Source organism: Sus scrofa, chromosome 1, assembly GCF_000003025.6.
Source record: "Sus scrofa isolate TJ Tabasco breed Duroc chromosome 1, Sscrofa11.1, whole genome shotgun sequence".
Taxonomy (NCBI): domain Eukaryota; kingdom Metazoa; phylum Chordata; class Mammalia; order Artiodactyla; family Suidae; genus Sus; species Sus scrofa.
Window position 1 is genome coordinate 40,146,986 of NC_010443.5, and position 17,614 is coordinate 40,164,599.

General features: G+C 35.6%; 1 protein-coding gene across 2 annotated transcripts in view; it reads right to left on the reverse strand.

Annotated features, from left to right (window-relative positions):
- Positions 282 to 17,614, reverse strand: part of HSF2 (heat shock transcription factor 2) — a 33,042-nt gene continuing 15,709 nt past the window's right edge. Inside the window, exons 5-13 of one of the 2 annotated variants that reach the window (XM_005659227.3) lie at positions 17,164 to 17,239; positions 15,332 to 15,393; positions 14,127 to 14,214; positions 11,424 to 11,572; positions 10,773 to 11,012; positions 9,723 to 9,828; positions 5,291 to 5,344; positions 1,999 to 2,083; positions 282 to 1,303 (exon numbers count right to left, since the gene is read on the reverse strand). In XM_005659227.3, coding sequence (XP_005659284.1) covers positions 1,011 to 1,303; positions 1,999 to 2,083; positions 5,291 to 5,344; positions 9,723 to 9,828; positions 10,773 to 11,012; positions 11,424 to 11,572; positions 14,127 to 14,214; positions 15,332 to 15,393; positions 17,164 to 17,239 — 1,153 coding nt within the window. In that variant the 3' untranslated portion in view covers positions 282 to 1,010. The remainder of the gene's footprint in view (positions 1,304 to 1,998; positions 2,084 to 5,290; positions 5,345 to 9,722; positions 9,829 to 10,772; positions 11,013 to 11,423; positions 11,573 to 14,126; positions 14,215 to 15,331; positions 15,394 to 17,163; positions 17,240 to 17,614) is intronic. The other variant, XM_005659228.3, reaches the window with a different exon arrangement.

Consider the following 17,614-nt stretch of genomic DNA (forward strand, 5'->3'; position numbering starts at 1 on the left):
AATCAGAGGATATTTCTCTCGGTTCTTTATCAGAAACATAGAATGCAAGCCAGTATAATTTTTAAATGAAGAATTTAAAAACACATTAAATTTGGAGGCATTGTATTATATTCCTTGTTGTAATACACACTCTATCTTCTGAGAGGACGCACAAAGATCTTGGTATGACTTATATTAAGAATAATGGACAACAGGCAAAATTTATTGTTTATCTACTTCCTATGAAAAGGAAAAACTGTTACATGTGGGAATCACCTCCAACGACGACACATAAGACAATGGTACGCAACATTCATTATATTTATTTTACTAAATAGTATGCTTCAAAAAAACAGAAACGAACCAGAAACTTTTACTTAGAACTAGTCCAATAAGGTGGACAGGTTGCATCATCCCATCCCCTTCTTCTATGTATATGGAGCTGAAACTGAATCAGACAGTAAGCACTCAAGTATACATTGCCTTCCTTTTTGAACATGAACGAACTTCTCTGAACTGAGAAAGACAAATGAAATTTTACAAGATACAGGCACTTTATGTTCCCAGTTTTAAAAAGAAGCCAAGTGAAAAATACTTATTAAAAGCAACTGCAACAGAGAAAGCTTTAGGAGTCCTACCATTAGTTATAGTGACTTAACACTCAATGCAAAGAGATAGCATTAAACAAGTAAAACAAACAAACAAAAAGTTTAACTGGAGTTAATGAGCATATGTGCAAAAAAGAAATCCAATTTACCATAACTGGAGAAAAAATGGCCATTTGAATCCAACTTAAAGATATGCCAATAATGTGACTGAACACATATTATGCACCCACATAGCTGAGTAACATCTGAAAGCTTTGCAAGAGTGTGTAGTTAGTGAGAAAAGCAAAAGGTGCTTTACAATTCCACAGTATCTGATTAAACCAAACAGAGCAATTTACAAAAAAAAAGTACCAAATGATACTTTAAAATAAATAGTTCATCATTTTGATGAATATATACATATAGAGTCCACTTCTTAGGGATTTAGCTATCTAAAAGTGGCATATCACTATCCAGAGGTGCAGGAGCAAGTTCACATAAATAAAACAGTGTGGCTTCACTAGCTTCAGCTTCAGTCAATGGCTCCAGGCGAACAAGCTTACTCTGGGTTGGTTCTGGGTCCAGGCTGCTATCTAGAAGCTCATCAACTTCTATAGGTTTATCTACAGAGGACATAACTTCTGATGATGCCGTATTCCCCTGTTCAACAGCAGATGCAGGGTTCCCATCAAGGAATGCAAGAAGTGGAAAGGCAGTGTACTGGATAAGCTGCTTATCTGTAACGAAGATTAGAAAAGTGATCTTTTATCACCAACTTATATAGAGTTTAAGCTGAAGATTTAAAAAACAGATGCAGATGTACAATCACTATTCTTATATAACCAAACAAGAATTATGATTCTTTGTATCAATAAATTTAAAAACACACAAGTCAGAAAATGTAGTCTTTTATTCAACAATTAAGAAATCAGGGTTCTTTCAATTTCTCCTAAACGGGAAAATAAAACAAAACAGGAGACTTTAAGAACTACTACCACATCAATTCAATTTCCTTTACATGCTGCAACCTTGACACATTATGCCTAGAACTGAGACTAGTACAAATCTGTATTCAACTGTTAAGCATAAAAAGACCTTCACCTTGGCTCACATTAATTTCTACACAAAAATCTTTTTTTAGGGCCGCACCAGCAGCATATGGAGGTTTCCAGGTTAAGGGTCAAATAGGAGCTGTAGCTGCCGGCCTATGCTATAGCCACGGCAACTTCAAATCTGAGCCGCATCTGTGACCTACACCATAGCTCATGGCAACACTGGATCCTTAATCCACTGAGAGGCCAGGGATGGAACCTGCATCCTCATGGATACTAGCCAGATCTGTTTCTGCTGAGCCACAATGGGAACTCCAACTACACAGAAATCTTACTTTAAAAAAAAATCTACAGAAGCTAATACTACATTTATAACCTACCTGTTTTGGGTTTAGATTTTCTTCCCTCTTCTGAAACTGGTTGAACTACACTGCTCTTGGTAGTTTCTAATCCTTTATTTTCAGACTAAAAGAGAAAAAAATACATAAAAGTACTTGTCTTATACTTTATATGTTCCTGAAAAATAGCAAAAAATTAAAAGCTAATATAGCATATTAACACTGGTATATTATCTGAAAATATATGGAAAAAGGGAGCATCAGGAAAGATGAACTAGGAAAGGAAGAAATTTCATTAGAGGTAATAAGACTGGCTAAGAAAACTATTGCTGTCATCAAGTGGATGAAACAAAGAACCTGAACTAGGATGACAGTAAGTACAAAAAGGAGGGGGCATTTCAACAGAATAGACAGAATCTGTCAAGGTTAGAAGATGGGAATGAATAAAAGATGGCTAGTTTCAAAGTGTTAATGAAGAGATAATTCTTTAAACCATTAAATTCATTTTAAACAATTTTGATTTAAAATGTATTACATGTTTTTTTTTTTTTTTTTTTGCTCACGAACAGAATATTTAGCATAAGTAAAAAACACATTTACAGTAACTCAGGATGACACGATAACAACCTAAAAACTATTTATCCCTATGTTTGGAAGCCTCAAAGCTGAGGTGATGTTTCTTCATTTCCTTTTTGTGGCTCTTTCAGTTCTTTTCTGTCATTTAAAATTGCTTCTTTCAGAAACTGTCTTCTCTCCTTACATCTGATTGTAAGGGGATTAAATCTTTAATGTTAAGTTCTTCACAGTGCTCTTTTCAACGATGTTCAAACTGAGGTGCTGAGGTTCACCATTTTTCCTGAATAGCTGTTAAGTCCCAGATACCTGCATGCTTAAGTATATATGGTGTAACAAACATATTAATTCCTATAATTCCCCTGATATTCATCATAAAATGAAGCAGTACAAGTTTCCAGGATTCATAGATAATGACCCTAAGACAAAATAAAAACTACTTAAACTTTTCAAAAAAAATTATATAATTTTTCATTTAGCATTCACAATAAACATTAATGCAGTAATACCTTATTTTTCTACTTCCCAAAAAAGGTATTTTCCAAGGCTGCCACTGTAGTAATTCAAAAGCATATGAGAACCAAGATGACAAATGGGTTTCATCTCCCATGCAAATTTTAGCTTATTAGCAGTGGCCACTTAGATCACTATGCTAAGGAGTATAAGGTATTCTGAGTCATTAGGAAAGAGTATTGTAATAATCCATGTCATATAATACCTGTCATGTGCAAGGGAATGAGAGCTGATGTGCCCATTATTTGAAAATAATCTAGATTCTAGAACTATAATAAAAAGTCACACTCAATTTTTCTATAGCATTGTAAAGTAATGTGCAACTTGCTGTTTAAGTGTTATTTTTGAAAGCTTCTGGGAATATGAGGATAATTCAAGAACACAGAATGACTCGATGTCTAGCAAAAAACAAACAGCAGAGCACATTCATTAAATGAATGCATGATACGGGTTCATTCAACTTAAGGTCTAACATTCAATAATATCATTATTTACTGAAAGACGGCACTTCCATAGTCCATCGATTTTTATAATATAAACCTAGGCAAACTATGTCCACATGCCAACTTCAGCATGCTCCCTGTTTCTGTGAGTAAGGCTTTACTGAAATATAGCCACATTCATTCTTTTACATATTGTCTATGGCTGCTTTTGCACTGCAATTGCAGAGTTGAGTAGTTGTGACAGAGAACACTTGGCCTCCTACAAAACCAAAAATATTTACTAACTAGTATTAACAGAAAAAGTATGCCAACCCTTGATATAAATCATCCAAATACTGAATGTATAAACAACTTTCAACTTTATGGTTCAAAAATTCACGAATTTCTTTTTGTTTGTTTTAGGGCTGAACCCATGGCATATGGAGGTTCCCAGGCTAGGGGTCAAATTAGAGCTGTAGCTGCTGGCTTACACCACAGATCACAGCAACGCCAGATCCTTAACCCACTGAGTAAGGCCAGGGATCGAATCCTCACCCTCACAGACAATAGTCAGATGGACAATAGTCAGATTCGTTTCCACTGAGCCACAGTGGAAACTCCTTCTTCAATTTTAAACTGCCCAGGCTACTACTTTGAAAATGTAGGCTATCTTTACACATAACAATAGTCAGAAGAATTCTACCTTCTCACTCTAATAATGCATTATTATATTTGATATGTGCCTATTTTTGACTATAAAGAACAAGAATAAAAATTAAATTTTTTTTTTTTTGTTTTTTAGGCCACATGTGCAGCACATGGAAATTCCCAGGCTAGGGGTCAAATTGATGGTACATCTGCCGGTCTACTCCACACACACAGTAACGCAGGATCTGAGCTGCATCTGCAACCTACACCACAGCTCACAGCAACACCAGATCCTTAAGTCACTAGGCAAGGCTAGGGATTTAACCCTCATCCTCATGGTTACTAGCTGGGTTCATTTCCACTGAGCCACAATGGGAACTCCAAAAATTAAATTTTGATTCCACTAATCTAGAATTTGTACAAATTTCAGATGGCCCGATTTACATTTTTATTCAAGGAAAAATAGGGATTACTGAACAATTTGTTGTAAATCCAAGATCAATGAAACATATACCTATTTGAGACAATAAACTAAACAAAGTAACAGAATAATTTCTAAATGTCTGCTCTAACAACTTTATATTGTCCTTATTACTCATTAAGAGCCAGTTCTAAAGAATGTCAGCACTTGCTAATCCCAACTGTAGTTCCTATATGTTTATGCAAATAAAACCATTACTTAAAGTCCAAAATCCAGCCTTCACTGTTCAACTCACCTTACAAATAATACAAATTCCTGTACTTTTACTGTATGCTAACGAAATTAAGGAACTTATTTTAAAAAATGAGTACCAATAAATTTTCAATAAAAAAATTCTGAGAAGTTGTTTATAGAAGGAATAAGAATGTAAAATAAAGACATAAAACATGAAGAAATAATATTTTAGTAAGTTTTTCCAGTGATATACCTGAACATGCCAAATTTAGTTAATCTCCTAGCAGGTTGAAGGCTGATTTAATACTGACAGTTAATAGCACAAGGCACAGAAGAATTTGGTAATGATTCACTCCATAACCAAAAGCTAATTTTTCATCTAGAATTTTACTATCTTGATCACATATATTAGATAAGAATATAAATGCTTTTTGTAACTGGGCGTGATATTGCTCTCTACTTACTAGGACTTTTTTCAAATTCTTACAGCTATGGGTCCTGAGCAACATGAATTAAAACTTACTTTTGTATTATTGATGTAATCTGTGGGGTTCATCTGCACAGAACTAGTGAAAAGCTGAAAGACCAAACAAGAAAGATAAGTTTAAAAAATATTTTTAAAAAATTAACTGTGTGTTCAAAATTTTTATACAGCCATGTTGGGTGAAGAGATGTAAGCTCCTGCACTAGGAAGTCTCCATAGAGTAAAACAAGTTTGAAGAGAAAAGCAGGAAAGCTGAAAGAAAAACAAACAAAAGCAGAGCAAGCTAGCCCATGCATTAGATGTTGTAAGAATTTCTCTTCTATAAAACAGAAGGGTAAATCACTTGAGACAAATCACCTCCCCTCTCCTTCATTTCCTTCATTTTTTTCCCTCCCTAAATGCCTTTGGTCTTAAATGGTACCCAGAGTTCCCTGCCTTGACGCTGAGCCTTCAATGACTACCTGCTAATTATGCGATAAATTTATAAAATCTGCTCTATGACAGTGGCTCCTAAATTACTTCTCAAGCGGAGCCCTCTGACCAAATGCATAATTCTGGTGGTTCTTTTCATCTCACCTAGCAAAGGAAGTCATAAAGCTAAGACCACTGTTTACTGCACTCCTCAGACCAACCAGTTAACAGACGTAACTTTCATTTACGTTATAAGCCTCAAAGTCATCCATTCCACAGGGATTTATTGAGCATCTAAGAAATAATCGACATTATGAAGAACACAAGATGAAGACACTATTCCTGCTCTCCAGGAGCTTACAATCTAAAAGACAAGATAAGAACAACATCAAATAGCAGCATATGATCAGATACAATTCAGTATTATAAAAATAATGGATGGGGGAGCTCAAAAGTATTAAGGAGCTAAGAAAAAGGGAAAGGAAAACGCTGGCACAGACATACACATACACAGGATGAAACGAAAAGTCTAAATCTTGATAAAGCTATGTGACATGTATCAGTTTCTGGAGAATGATTAGGACTTAGAAGGGAGAGGATGAAGGAGTACACTGTTAGAACATTAGCAACAACAGAGAAGGAATGGTTGTGGGGGAAGTTCTAGAAATAAGATGACTAGTACAAATAACAGAGAAGTTCTGAGTTGAACAGCAAGTTGTATACCTAAGGTTCAAAAAGTAAGGCAAGGCCAATCTATGGAAAGGACATTCTGTCAACAACAAAAGAGCTGGGAATGGCCTTAGCAATGAAATACATTGATTAAAGCATTTTAAGAGAATGAGCACATCAAATGGTTTGCAGGATAGAATGAAATGCAGAGAGGCTCCTCCACCCTCTCTTGACACTGATTTCTCTCCGTAAAGTTCCACATTCATGGAAGCCCTAAAAATATCTACAGTTCTTCTTTTTCTTTCATTAATTTTTCCTCCTTTCATACCACCTACTGATCCATGAAGAAGAGTTTCTTAAGAGTTAAGTACACATCACTGCCAATCTCTGCCAGTTCAGCCTGTCCTTGCCTCAGAGGCCTGAGCAAATTTTGTCCCTACTGAGAGAGGCATCTGAGGAAGATCAGCAGTGTAACTCCTCACTTCTTTGCCTCATTCCCCCTACCTACTGAGTCAGGATACTTTCAAGTACTCCCAACAAACACATGGTGTGAAGTAGGAAAAAGTAGATCATATGAGGAGCTGACAGAGCTGAATTTTAAGGCCACGTCTCTCCTGCTGATTCCACATTGAATCATTCAGTACTGAACTCTGCAGTGAGAGCCCATGAACTCCTCCTGAACACACTTATTACTCATGTCCTTAACATCTCTGCCATCTCAGAGAACAAGACAACCTACGGGTATAATTTTTATTCACAACAATAAAGCATGATTCAAGGATGAAACAATGAAGTATCAAATGAGAGAGGCAACAATGGAAATATACAGTAGGAGTGGTTTGTGAATGCTATTTTGGAAAAAATACAGGACTTAATGAACGAGGAGATAAAAGAAACCAAGACAACTGTGATCACTATCCTGTGTGAGTAAAGAGAGGTCTGATACCACTACATAAAATAAAGCTAAAGAAGTAGCTAATTTAGAGAATAAACTTAAGCTTAGTGTTAAACACAAATAATTTAAGATCTGATGATCCCAAAGGAATGAAATCAGAATTCAATTGTTTGTTTTTGTTTATCTTTTTAGGGCCGCACTTGAGGCATATGGAGCCTCCTAGGCTAGGGATCAAATTGGAGCTATGCCACAGCAGTAGCAACTTAGGATCCGAGCCATGTCTGCGACCTATACCACAGCTCATGGCAACGCCAGATCCTTAACCCACTGAGGGAGGCCAAGGATCGAACCTACATCCTAATGGATACTAGTCAGATTAGTTTCCACTGAGCCACGACAGGAACTCCTCCAAGTTTACCTTAAAAAAATATTAAGAGCTGGAGATATACATTTGAGAGCAATCCTGTAAGCCAAAATCCCTCCAGCAGGCAGGATTTAAAAAAAGAGAGGAGTTTCCACTGTGGTGCAATGGGATTGGCAGCATCTCTGTAGCACTGGGATGCAGGTTCAATTCCCAGCCCCACATGGTGGGGTAAGGATCCGCAGGTACAGCATAGGTCACAACTGTGGCTTGGACCTGATCCCCGGCCCAGGAGCTCCATATACTGCAATGTAGCCAAAAAAGAAAAAAAAAAAAAAAAAAATAGCAGACATGTAGGAAAAATAGGATAAAAGACTGGGTACCTTGGGTAATATCTACAAGTTGAAGACAGCAAAAAAAAAGAAAAGCTCTTAGAAGAAACAGAATGGTTATGGACACAAGAAGAGAACAAAGTCCAGTGCCTTTAAAACCCAGAGAAAAAGTTCTGTTGTAGAAAATCAATAGTTAAATAATAACAGTATTGATTACTTACAATCTTTACCAAAATCCTTCATGTCAGGCATTAGCTACATTTACTAGATGGGAAAACTGAGTAAGAGAGGTAAACTTTCTCAGGATTAATAACAAAGGCAGTAAGTAACATGAGCCAAAGCGGAACCCAAATCTGTCCAATTCAAAACAAACCTTCATCTACTAGCCTAGCAGTCTAATCTGAAAAAAAAAAAAAAAAAAATTTCAGCCTACTTAAAATGGATAAGCCAAGACAGCACAGGCTTTGAGTAAATTAGCAAGACAATCCAAGGTTTCAAAAGAAATAGAGGGTAAAACAGAAGTGAAACACAACCATTCATTTCTAAAGTTTTGTAGTGAAAGGATTAGAGATATATAGAATGGTAAATGAGAAGAACAACAAATCAAAATGTTTTAGTACCTACTCAACACAGATGGGAAAACTCAGAGATAGAAATAGAAAAAAAGAGAGGCAGAGGGCGGGTGTAAAAACTGGTTTTAAAGAGGAATTAAGTACTTCCTCTAAGAAGAAAGGATATGAGATTCCACAGCCTATAAGAAGACCAGGGCATGGTGAATCACTCTGAGTATGGAAGAGTTGGTTTGATAAGGTCTTGAAGACAAACAAATGTGATAACTGTTACAACATTAAATTAAAATGACTGAGTCGAAGACTATGAAGATTTAAAGAATCAGAATTACAGGATTTATTTCCTTCTTAGTGATCAGCTAAAAAATGTCTCTGGTTTCAGAATGGGAACAAAGACTGACAGAACCTTTAAGGGCTGTCAAGTTACATTAACAAGTCAAAGTAGGTCATTAACATGGATGTTGAATTCACTTAAGAGGGTAACATGGAAAGGAAATCTTCATAGGTGGTGAAACCCATCCTGTGAGGCAATGATTTAGGAAAAATGATGGTCATGTGATACATGACTTCTGAAGAATCTTCTGAAGCTGCATTTTAAGGCAAAAAAACCCAACTTTTCAGGATAAAGAAAGAAACATATTCACAACAGAAAATGGGAATAGGGAAAGAAGACTCGTCTAGATGAGACTAGGTCACATAGGAAACATTAGGTAAGGGAGAGGAGACTGGTAGGAACAAGAGAAAATAGAGCAAGGAAAGTAGGTAGTGCCAGAAACAACAGATAAGGATTCAAAGTCAACAACACTGGAATCAGGTTCATAGGTGGTAGGTGAGGACTGGAGTAGAGAAACCTTAGGGGACTCAAGATAGAAAAATTTTCAAAATGTAGCAAATATAGTAACATATAATAATGCATTTCATTGAAAAACATTAATTCGCAGGTATTAAGAAGTGTTTACATGCTGTTTCCTGGCTAATCATTTCTACTAATTTCCACTGATTTCTATTCCACGATAATTTTTTCTAGAGCAAAACATAACACAGCAACAAGTCCAGACAAGACCTGGATTTAATAGTACTGTTGAACAGAGTTGATATGTTGTTACAGGGGGATTAACTGAACTTCTACTTAGAAACAAATAATGATCACTCTCCTCTGCTGTCCTGAACCCATCTGTTCATCTTCTCTGATAAACAAACTGCCAGTACAACAAAGAATATTCAAAGTACCTACATCAACCAGGAGATCTGGGTCTATGCTAAACTGTCTTCCTGAGAGCATGGCTTGGAAGTCCTCTAAACTGCAATCAATACTGTCAAGATAATCCAACAGCTCAACCCTAAGGAAAAAAAGATTAAAAAAAAATGGAATATTAGGTTTCCTTGTTTTTATGTTTAAAATCACACTGCAGTTTTCTAGGCAAAATATACCTAGCAACTGCTGAATCCTTACCAATTCTTAACCTTAAGAGATCATAATCAGTATTCAGGATTCCAAAAAAACTGGTTAATGAGAACTCACAGCCTTTACACAAAACTTCAGTATTTAGAGAAAAAAGCTCTGCAATAAGTCTTTTTTTTTTTCCTTTGGTCTTTTGGGGTCACACCCTCAGCATATGTAAGTTCTCAGGCTAGGGTGAAACTGGAGCTATAGCTGCCAGCCTACGCCACAGCCACGGCAAAGCCAGATCCGAGCAGAGTCTACAGCACAGCTCTAGGCAATGTCAGATCCTTAACCCACTGAGCGAGGCCAGGGATCGAACCCACATCCTCATGGATATTAGCTGGGTTCTTAACCTGCTGAGGCACAATAGGAATTCCTGTAGTAACAGTCTTATTTATCTTTTTCCTCTATACAATAAATTACAAAATGTTTAACCTCTTATTACAGGTTACTGCTAATTTCTACTACAAATAAGTTCCATAATAAAGATTATACTATTCCACAGTTCTGATAAAAACATAAATACACATAATCACACTTTGTGGACATTCAAAAGTAAGTTATTTCATTAAGAAACCTGAGGAATAAAATAAAATTTTAAAAAAGAAAAAGAAAGAAAAAAGAAACCTGAGGTCTTGACAAGAAAATTCCAAGACTGCTCTGGGCATAATTAAATCTTTCTCAAAATACCATTTTCAGAGTTCAGCACTGACAGAAGTAGAGAAAGGCTGACTACAACAGGTTCATAGTGTGAAAGGAAAATCACTCAAAGAGAAACAGAACATGCAAAGTAAACAAAGAAAGCAAATACATTTAGATAACATTGAGATGAGCACTCACTTTCCCAAAAGATTGATGTTATCATTTAAAATGGAATCCATCATGGTCACAGGATCTTCTGTGGTCAGACTAGATGAGCCATTTAGCTGGATGGCGCTAGACATGAGAGGGCTGGTGCCATCACTGCCTGAACTTAAGGATTCTCTGGCTGGTTCACTTTGATCTCCACTTTGAATGACAGGAGCATATTCATCTTCATTGTCATCTTCAACAATGACAATATCAGGGTATTGGCTACAGCTAGATCAGCAATATGAGAAAGAACAAATTATAACTTCACTAATTCAATAAATTTATTCTATCCATTCATTCCCCAAGGAAACTCTCTCCTCAAACCACTTATTAAAATCTTAATTTTCTTAGGCCTGTAGCTTAATGATAAATATTGATACTTCATACAATATAAGACTACAAAGAATCAATTAAAGGTCTTTTAACTCCAAACTTTAAAAATAAGAATTCTCATTTTTTTCTTGGTAATCTTTCCACTGGACAGAGAGAGGTATTTGGTTTAACACTTTGGCTTAATTTTTCAGTTCAATAATAAAAATATGAGTTAGATATTAATTTAACAAATAGTTTTAAATTTAGATCTTGTTTTTAAAAAGTTAACTAATATTTTCATAAGTTTAATTTTACAAAGCTACTTACTTGGAAGGATCAGATATAACATCCTCATTAGTTTCTGGAATAACTGGGATATTTTCTTCATCTGCATTATCATCAGTAACATCATAAATAATGATATCATCTGAAATCCGCTCCCTTGGCTTTAAACCTTCACTCCTACTATGTGGAACCTAAAATGTCAGGCAGAAAATATATCAAAAAACTGAAATTATTTTGACTACCAAACAACATGCCATTTAAAAAATGCTAATTGGGAACCTACTATTTAACTACATGTTAGAGACACAATAAGAAAAACAGATTGTGCTCTCTAACCTATGGGACTTGTACACTGAATTGGTATGAGAGGTATGAGGTGTGCTAGCTGCATTGTACTTATAGTAACTATTTCTTTCACTCTAAGGGACCTTAAAGATGACATGCCTCAGAATGTTTCTAGAAAATATCTTCAATTTTTTTTTTTTTTTTTTGGTCTTTTTAGGGCTGCATTCACGGCATACAGAGGTTCCCAGGCTAGGGGTCCCATCAGAGCTGTAGCTGCCGGCCTACACCAGAGCCATAGCAACGCAGGATCCGAGCCATGTCTGCGACCCTCACCACATCTCACAGCAATGCTGGATCCTTAACCCACTGAGCGAGGCCAGGGATTGAACCCGCAACCTCATGGTTCCTAGTCGGGTTCGCTAAACACTGTGCCATGATGGGAACTCCAAGACCTTCAAATCTGAAGTATTTACATCCAGAGAGTAAAAATTTAAGATTTCTTTTCTTTTTTTTTTTTTGCTTTTTAGTGTTGCACCTGCAACTTTTTAAGGCCACAGCCATAGAAACTCAGGATCTGAGCCACGTCTGAGACCTACACCACAGCTCATGGCAATGCCGGATCCTTAACCCACTGAGTGAGGCTAGGGATCAAACCCCCATCCTCCTGGATCCTAGTTAGGTTCATCGACTGCTGAGCCACGAAGGAAACTCCTAAATTTTAGGATTTCATCAGAAATCTCAAGCATAATCAAATGGCCACTGGGCTGATGGGGATTATTTCAATTCAAGCTACTCTGCTTAACACATGTTTTATTCTTACCTATTAAATGGTTTCATTAATAGGGAGAAAACACTTCAACTATCCCACAGCTAAATGTCAGTCTGTCTTCGTAACAATGCTTTTTTGTTTTGTTGCATTTTTTTGGTCATGCCTGTGGCATGTGGAAGTTCCTGGGCCAAGAATCAAACCTGCCCCACAGGACTGACCCAAGCCACAGCAGTGACAATGTTGTATCTTAAGTCACTAGGCCAATAGAAAACTCCAGCAATGATTTGCTTTTTTTAAAATTCAGCTATAGATAACATTAGGACCATAGGTACATTAATAATGAAGTGTTCAATTCTCTAAAGCAAACTAAAGTCATTATTATAATGCAAAATTCTATAAATTTCAACACCAGATAATAGAGGGCAAAAGATATAAATCAACTTCAATTAAGAAATCTTTATCCATTTACATTAGTCTTCAATCCTAAAAACTGTTAGATGTCCTTGACTATTTAGAAACGATGGGAAGGGGAAACCAGATGTTAACTCTGACTTGCCTAAGAACAAAAAATGCAATACTTTAATAATAAATATAAAGCAGTATTTAAAAACTCTAAGATTTGAAAGCAGTAATAACTAAGATTTGAAAGTAATAATAATAAATTGTTATTAAAAGGAGTCTGGACTCAACTACTTTGCCACTGGGTATAAGTTTGACAATTTATCCAGAGAGCTTATAAGAAAAAAATTAAGATAAATATGTTTTTTTAAAATTGCTATAGTAAAATTGTGCACATTTATAATAAATGTTGAAAACAACTTAAAATATCCAACAGACAAGTACATAATTACATTATCATAATAACCTCATATTGTAGTTAAGATAAACTAAATCTCTACATTTAATAAACTCAATAATGTAGATATGTATGTGTGATTGGGTCACCTTGCTATACAGTAGAAAACCAGCTGTAATGGAAAAAAATAAAAATCATTTAAAAAAAATCTTAAAAATACAACCAAGTGAAAAAAGCCACATTGCAAAATGATTATGTACAAAATAATATCATTTATATAAAGTTCATATATATGCCAAATAACACAAAGTATTGTACATCGCGTCACACATAATGAAATTGCCATGGGAATGATAAATATTAACTCAAGATAGTTTTATCTCTGCATGAGAGGGGAGACAGGAAAGGAAGAGAAAAATGAACTTGGGAACAGGCAATTGAGACAACTATATTTATAATGGTTTATTTCTTAAAATAACTAAGGCAAATAATAAAAAGTCATGATTTTAAAAAGCTAAAGGGTAAGCAGATGCGTAATTCAGTAAACTTTTTAAAATGCTGAGTTCCCATTGTGGCTCAGTAGTTAACAAATTTGACTATGAACCATGAGGTTGCGGGTTCGATCCCTAGCCTTGCTCAGTGGGTCAAGGATTCGGCGTTGCTGTGAGCTGTGGTGTAGGTCACAGATGTGGTTCAGATTCCACGTTGCTGTGGCTGTGGTGTAGGCTATAGCTCCGACTGGACCCTTAGCCTGGGAATCTCCATATGCCGAGGGTGAGGCCCTAGAAAAGACAGACAAAAAGACAAAAAAAAAAACTTTTTAAAATGCATGAAATACTGATGTAATAACATTTAGTTTGACATAACAAACATAAAATAGAACTTTAAAAATTACTTTATGATGGTGATTATCAGCTGGCTCTTTTACTATGTGCTGAAACAAATTCTTCTTTTGGGCTCCATTAGTGTTTAGAAGAAGAGGCCTGAAAAAATCAGAAGATGTCTATGAAGTTCAGTGAAGCAAACATACAAGGAATTTAAATTACTTCTAATAACTGACCCACATATAAACACACTCACTTTAATAATGCATAAAAAAATTCCAAGGAGGATACATAAGAAATTCTTAAAAATGATTAATCTTAGAAACAGAAACTGGCAGATGAGCGTGTCCAGGATTTTTATTTCTCCATTCTTCTGTATTATAAATTACTCTCTCCAAATGTACTTCTTTAGACTGAACTATGTAACTTTATGGTATAAATAACTAGTAAGAAATAGGTAATATAAAGAATATACTATAACATAAGCTGTGAATATAACCAAGTTTTGCTAAAATCCTTAGCATTATAAGACAATACTTTTCTCCTTCTACCTACTCCTTCGTCCACTAGTCTTACGATTTAGTTGTGACAAAGATAGTTACTGACATTTATGGGCATCACAACCCATGGTCGATACACAGGTTTTTAAATACACTTGTGAGTAGACTAAACACAAGAGATATCAAGTAAAAATTCTGATGTTTTTCTCAGCATGCATCCTCTTTTTAAGAATTTCTCCCACTGGGGCCTTCTAATGCTGCAATAATTTGATACTGTGAATGAAAAGTTGATTCTTTATTAACTGTACGTGTATATATATGTAAAGTTACCATTTAGGATATCCTTAGCTCTCAAAAACAGCAAGATGACATAGTAGGAAACATCACTCTTTTTGTTTGTTTGTTATAGAGATTCCCAGGCTAGGGGTCTTATCAGAGCTACAGCTGCTGGCCTATGCTACAGCCACAGCAACGCCAGATCCAAGCCACATCTTCGACCTACATCACAGCTCACAGCAACGCCAGATCCTTAACCCACTGAGCAAGGCCGGGGATCGAACCCGCAACCTCATCGTTCCCAGACAGATTCGTTTCCGCTGCGCCATGATGGGAACTCCACAACATCACTCTTAAAATGTTGAAAGTATAATTTAACAAGGGAGGACTGTTCATCTTGGACAAGAGGCATACACTGAACAAATGTAGGCAATTCATGGTTAAACTCTTAACATGTCTGGTTGTCTATGACTAGGTCAAGATGTAGTATAAAAGCTTACCTTTTACGTTTTAAACTCACAAGTTGGTTATTCTGAACCAATGTAACAATAAACTGGACAATCTAAAAGGAAAATTTAAAGATGTTCCATTACCGATTCCTAATTCTTTAGTCCATATTACAAGTCTTATAAAATTAACTCACATAGTATATGTCCTCTAAGTCACATACTTTCTTGAAAATTAACATATTATAAATGTGGGTGCATCTTACAGTATCTAAAGAAACATACCAGCTTCCAGGCAGAAGAAAAATCTGTGATAAAGCTGCTGCCTAAAATATAGAGAAGCCTAGGACATCCATCTACCCATATATCTATCTATCTTATCAGCTCTGTACCTAACAAATCCTATAAAGATACCTCCCATATATTATTATTCCAAGGCCAAAAAGTGGAAGAGTTAGAAACAAATTCCAGGAATAGAGAAAAAATTTATCAGCTGTCATCATGCATTATGTAAACACCCTAACCTCACTAAAATATAGATGCAAACTCAAATTTGAGCAGAAAGAATGTTAGCTTTCATGTAAAACTGAAATGTTAAATAAATATTTTACTAACTACTACTGCTTTCAGGAAAAAAAAAAAAAAAAAAACCACTTCAAATTATGGAGTACTGTGAGTTAATATTTAACCCGAACACTGTTTTCCAGGGCAGGGGGAAGCAAATTTTTAAAATAAAATACAGGTTAAGGTACACTTATCATTTTAAATCAGGTATACTTTTTTGGGGGGGCTGTGCTCATGGCAGCCAGGGATTGAACCCGCACCAAAGCAGCAATCTGAGCCACTGCAGTGATAATGCCAGATGATTAACCCACTGAGTCACATGGGAACTCCTAAGTCGGGTATTCTTAAACATAGCTTCAAGTTGGAATCAACTATGGAAGTTCTGAAAATACATAAAACTTGGACTAAACACCTAGAACTGAATGCTACCTACATTCAACCTCCATTTTCATAGTGATTTTTAAAAATCAGTATACCTATATTAATTATAGGGGAAAGGCTGCAACTACCATTCATCTCTGTATTCTAAGCCTGCTCCATCAGACCCACATCTTTTCAGTCATAACCCTATTTTTAGCTAAAGGCCTCTGGGTTAGGAACAAACTGAAGCTCGCCCACCCTCCCTCCCCCAAAAAAAACCTGTTGCTTAAACTTAAGAGTCCAGTTTACTCATGAGCAAAAAATAGCTGCCTTAATTACTTTTATGTTTCACCTCTTATTAACATATGAAAGCTGATATGAGAAGATTAAAGTACAAGGACACTATGTGGCCGAGAGTTTTTTTTGGTTCCCCTAGTAATTTTCAGCTCAGATACATTTTATAACACTGCATTCACTGCTTTTCTGCACAGACTAATGACAGCACACACTAGTAACTCTTCTGAGCATATAATTTGATCAGTTAACTTGAAAATATTAGTCATTTATCTGAGACTGAATCTATACCTTTTAAAGTAAAACAAAAAACAAAAACATCCTACATAGTAAGGCTATGTCTTTTATATAAAATGTGTTAAGAAATTGGTAGTATATTAATTATGCTCCTAAGAATGAAGTATACTAAAGTTGTTATATCAGGAAAAAGATTTTACTAAAAGCTAATGAAACATTAGTTGCAAGTATGCAATGACTGTATTTAGCTAATGAGAAATTTTTTAATTAAAAAATATATAACATTGGCTTGTTTGATTTCATAGGTTTACTTCTGTGTACCCAATATATTAAAAAAACTAAGATCAATCACTATTTAATAGAGGTTTCTCGAAGGTCACAAATAGTACTCAAATAAACGCAGATTATGGTCACAGGAAAAAAAAGCTTACCTTTCGAATAACTTGCTGTTGTTGTGCATGTTTTGCTCTTAATTCTGACACCTCCTTCCAAAGGGACTCATTCTCACTATGTTATCATTTATTAAAAATAAAAATTAATAAATTTAGTCAGAAAAACCAGGCCTCAACATTTTTAAGAATACCATAAAACAGAACTAGTTTTTACTACCTATCTTCATGAGACTAGGAAAACTGTGGTTCAATTACACAGAATGACACCTATTTTGACACAACTCCAGAATCTTTCCTTTATAACTATAGTATCTTCTACTCATGGCAGTATATATACAAACACTTAATAGGCCATATACTCCTCTGACAATGTGGTTAATCACTTCTTGTTTAAGAAACAAGCTAACTTTTTGGAGATCCCGCTGTAGCGTAATGGAATTGGCGGCATCTCTGACGGGCCAGGATGCAGGTTTGAACCCTGGCCTGGTAC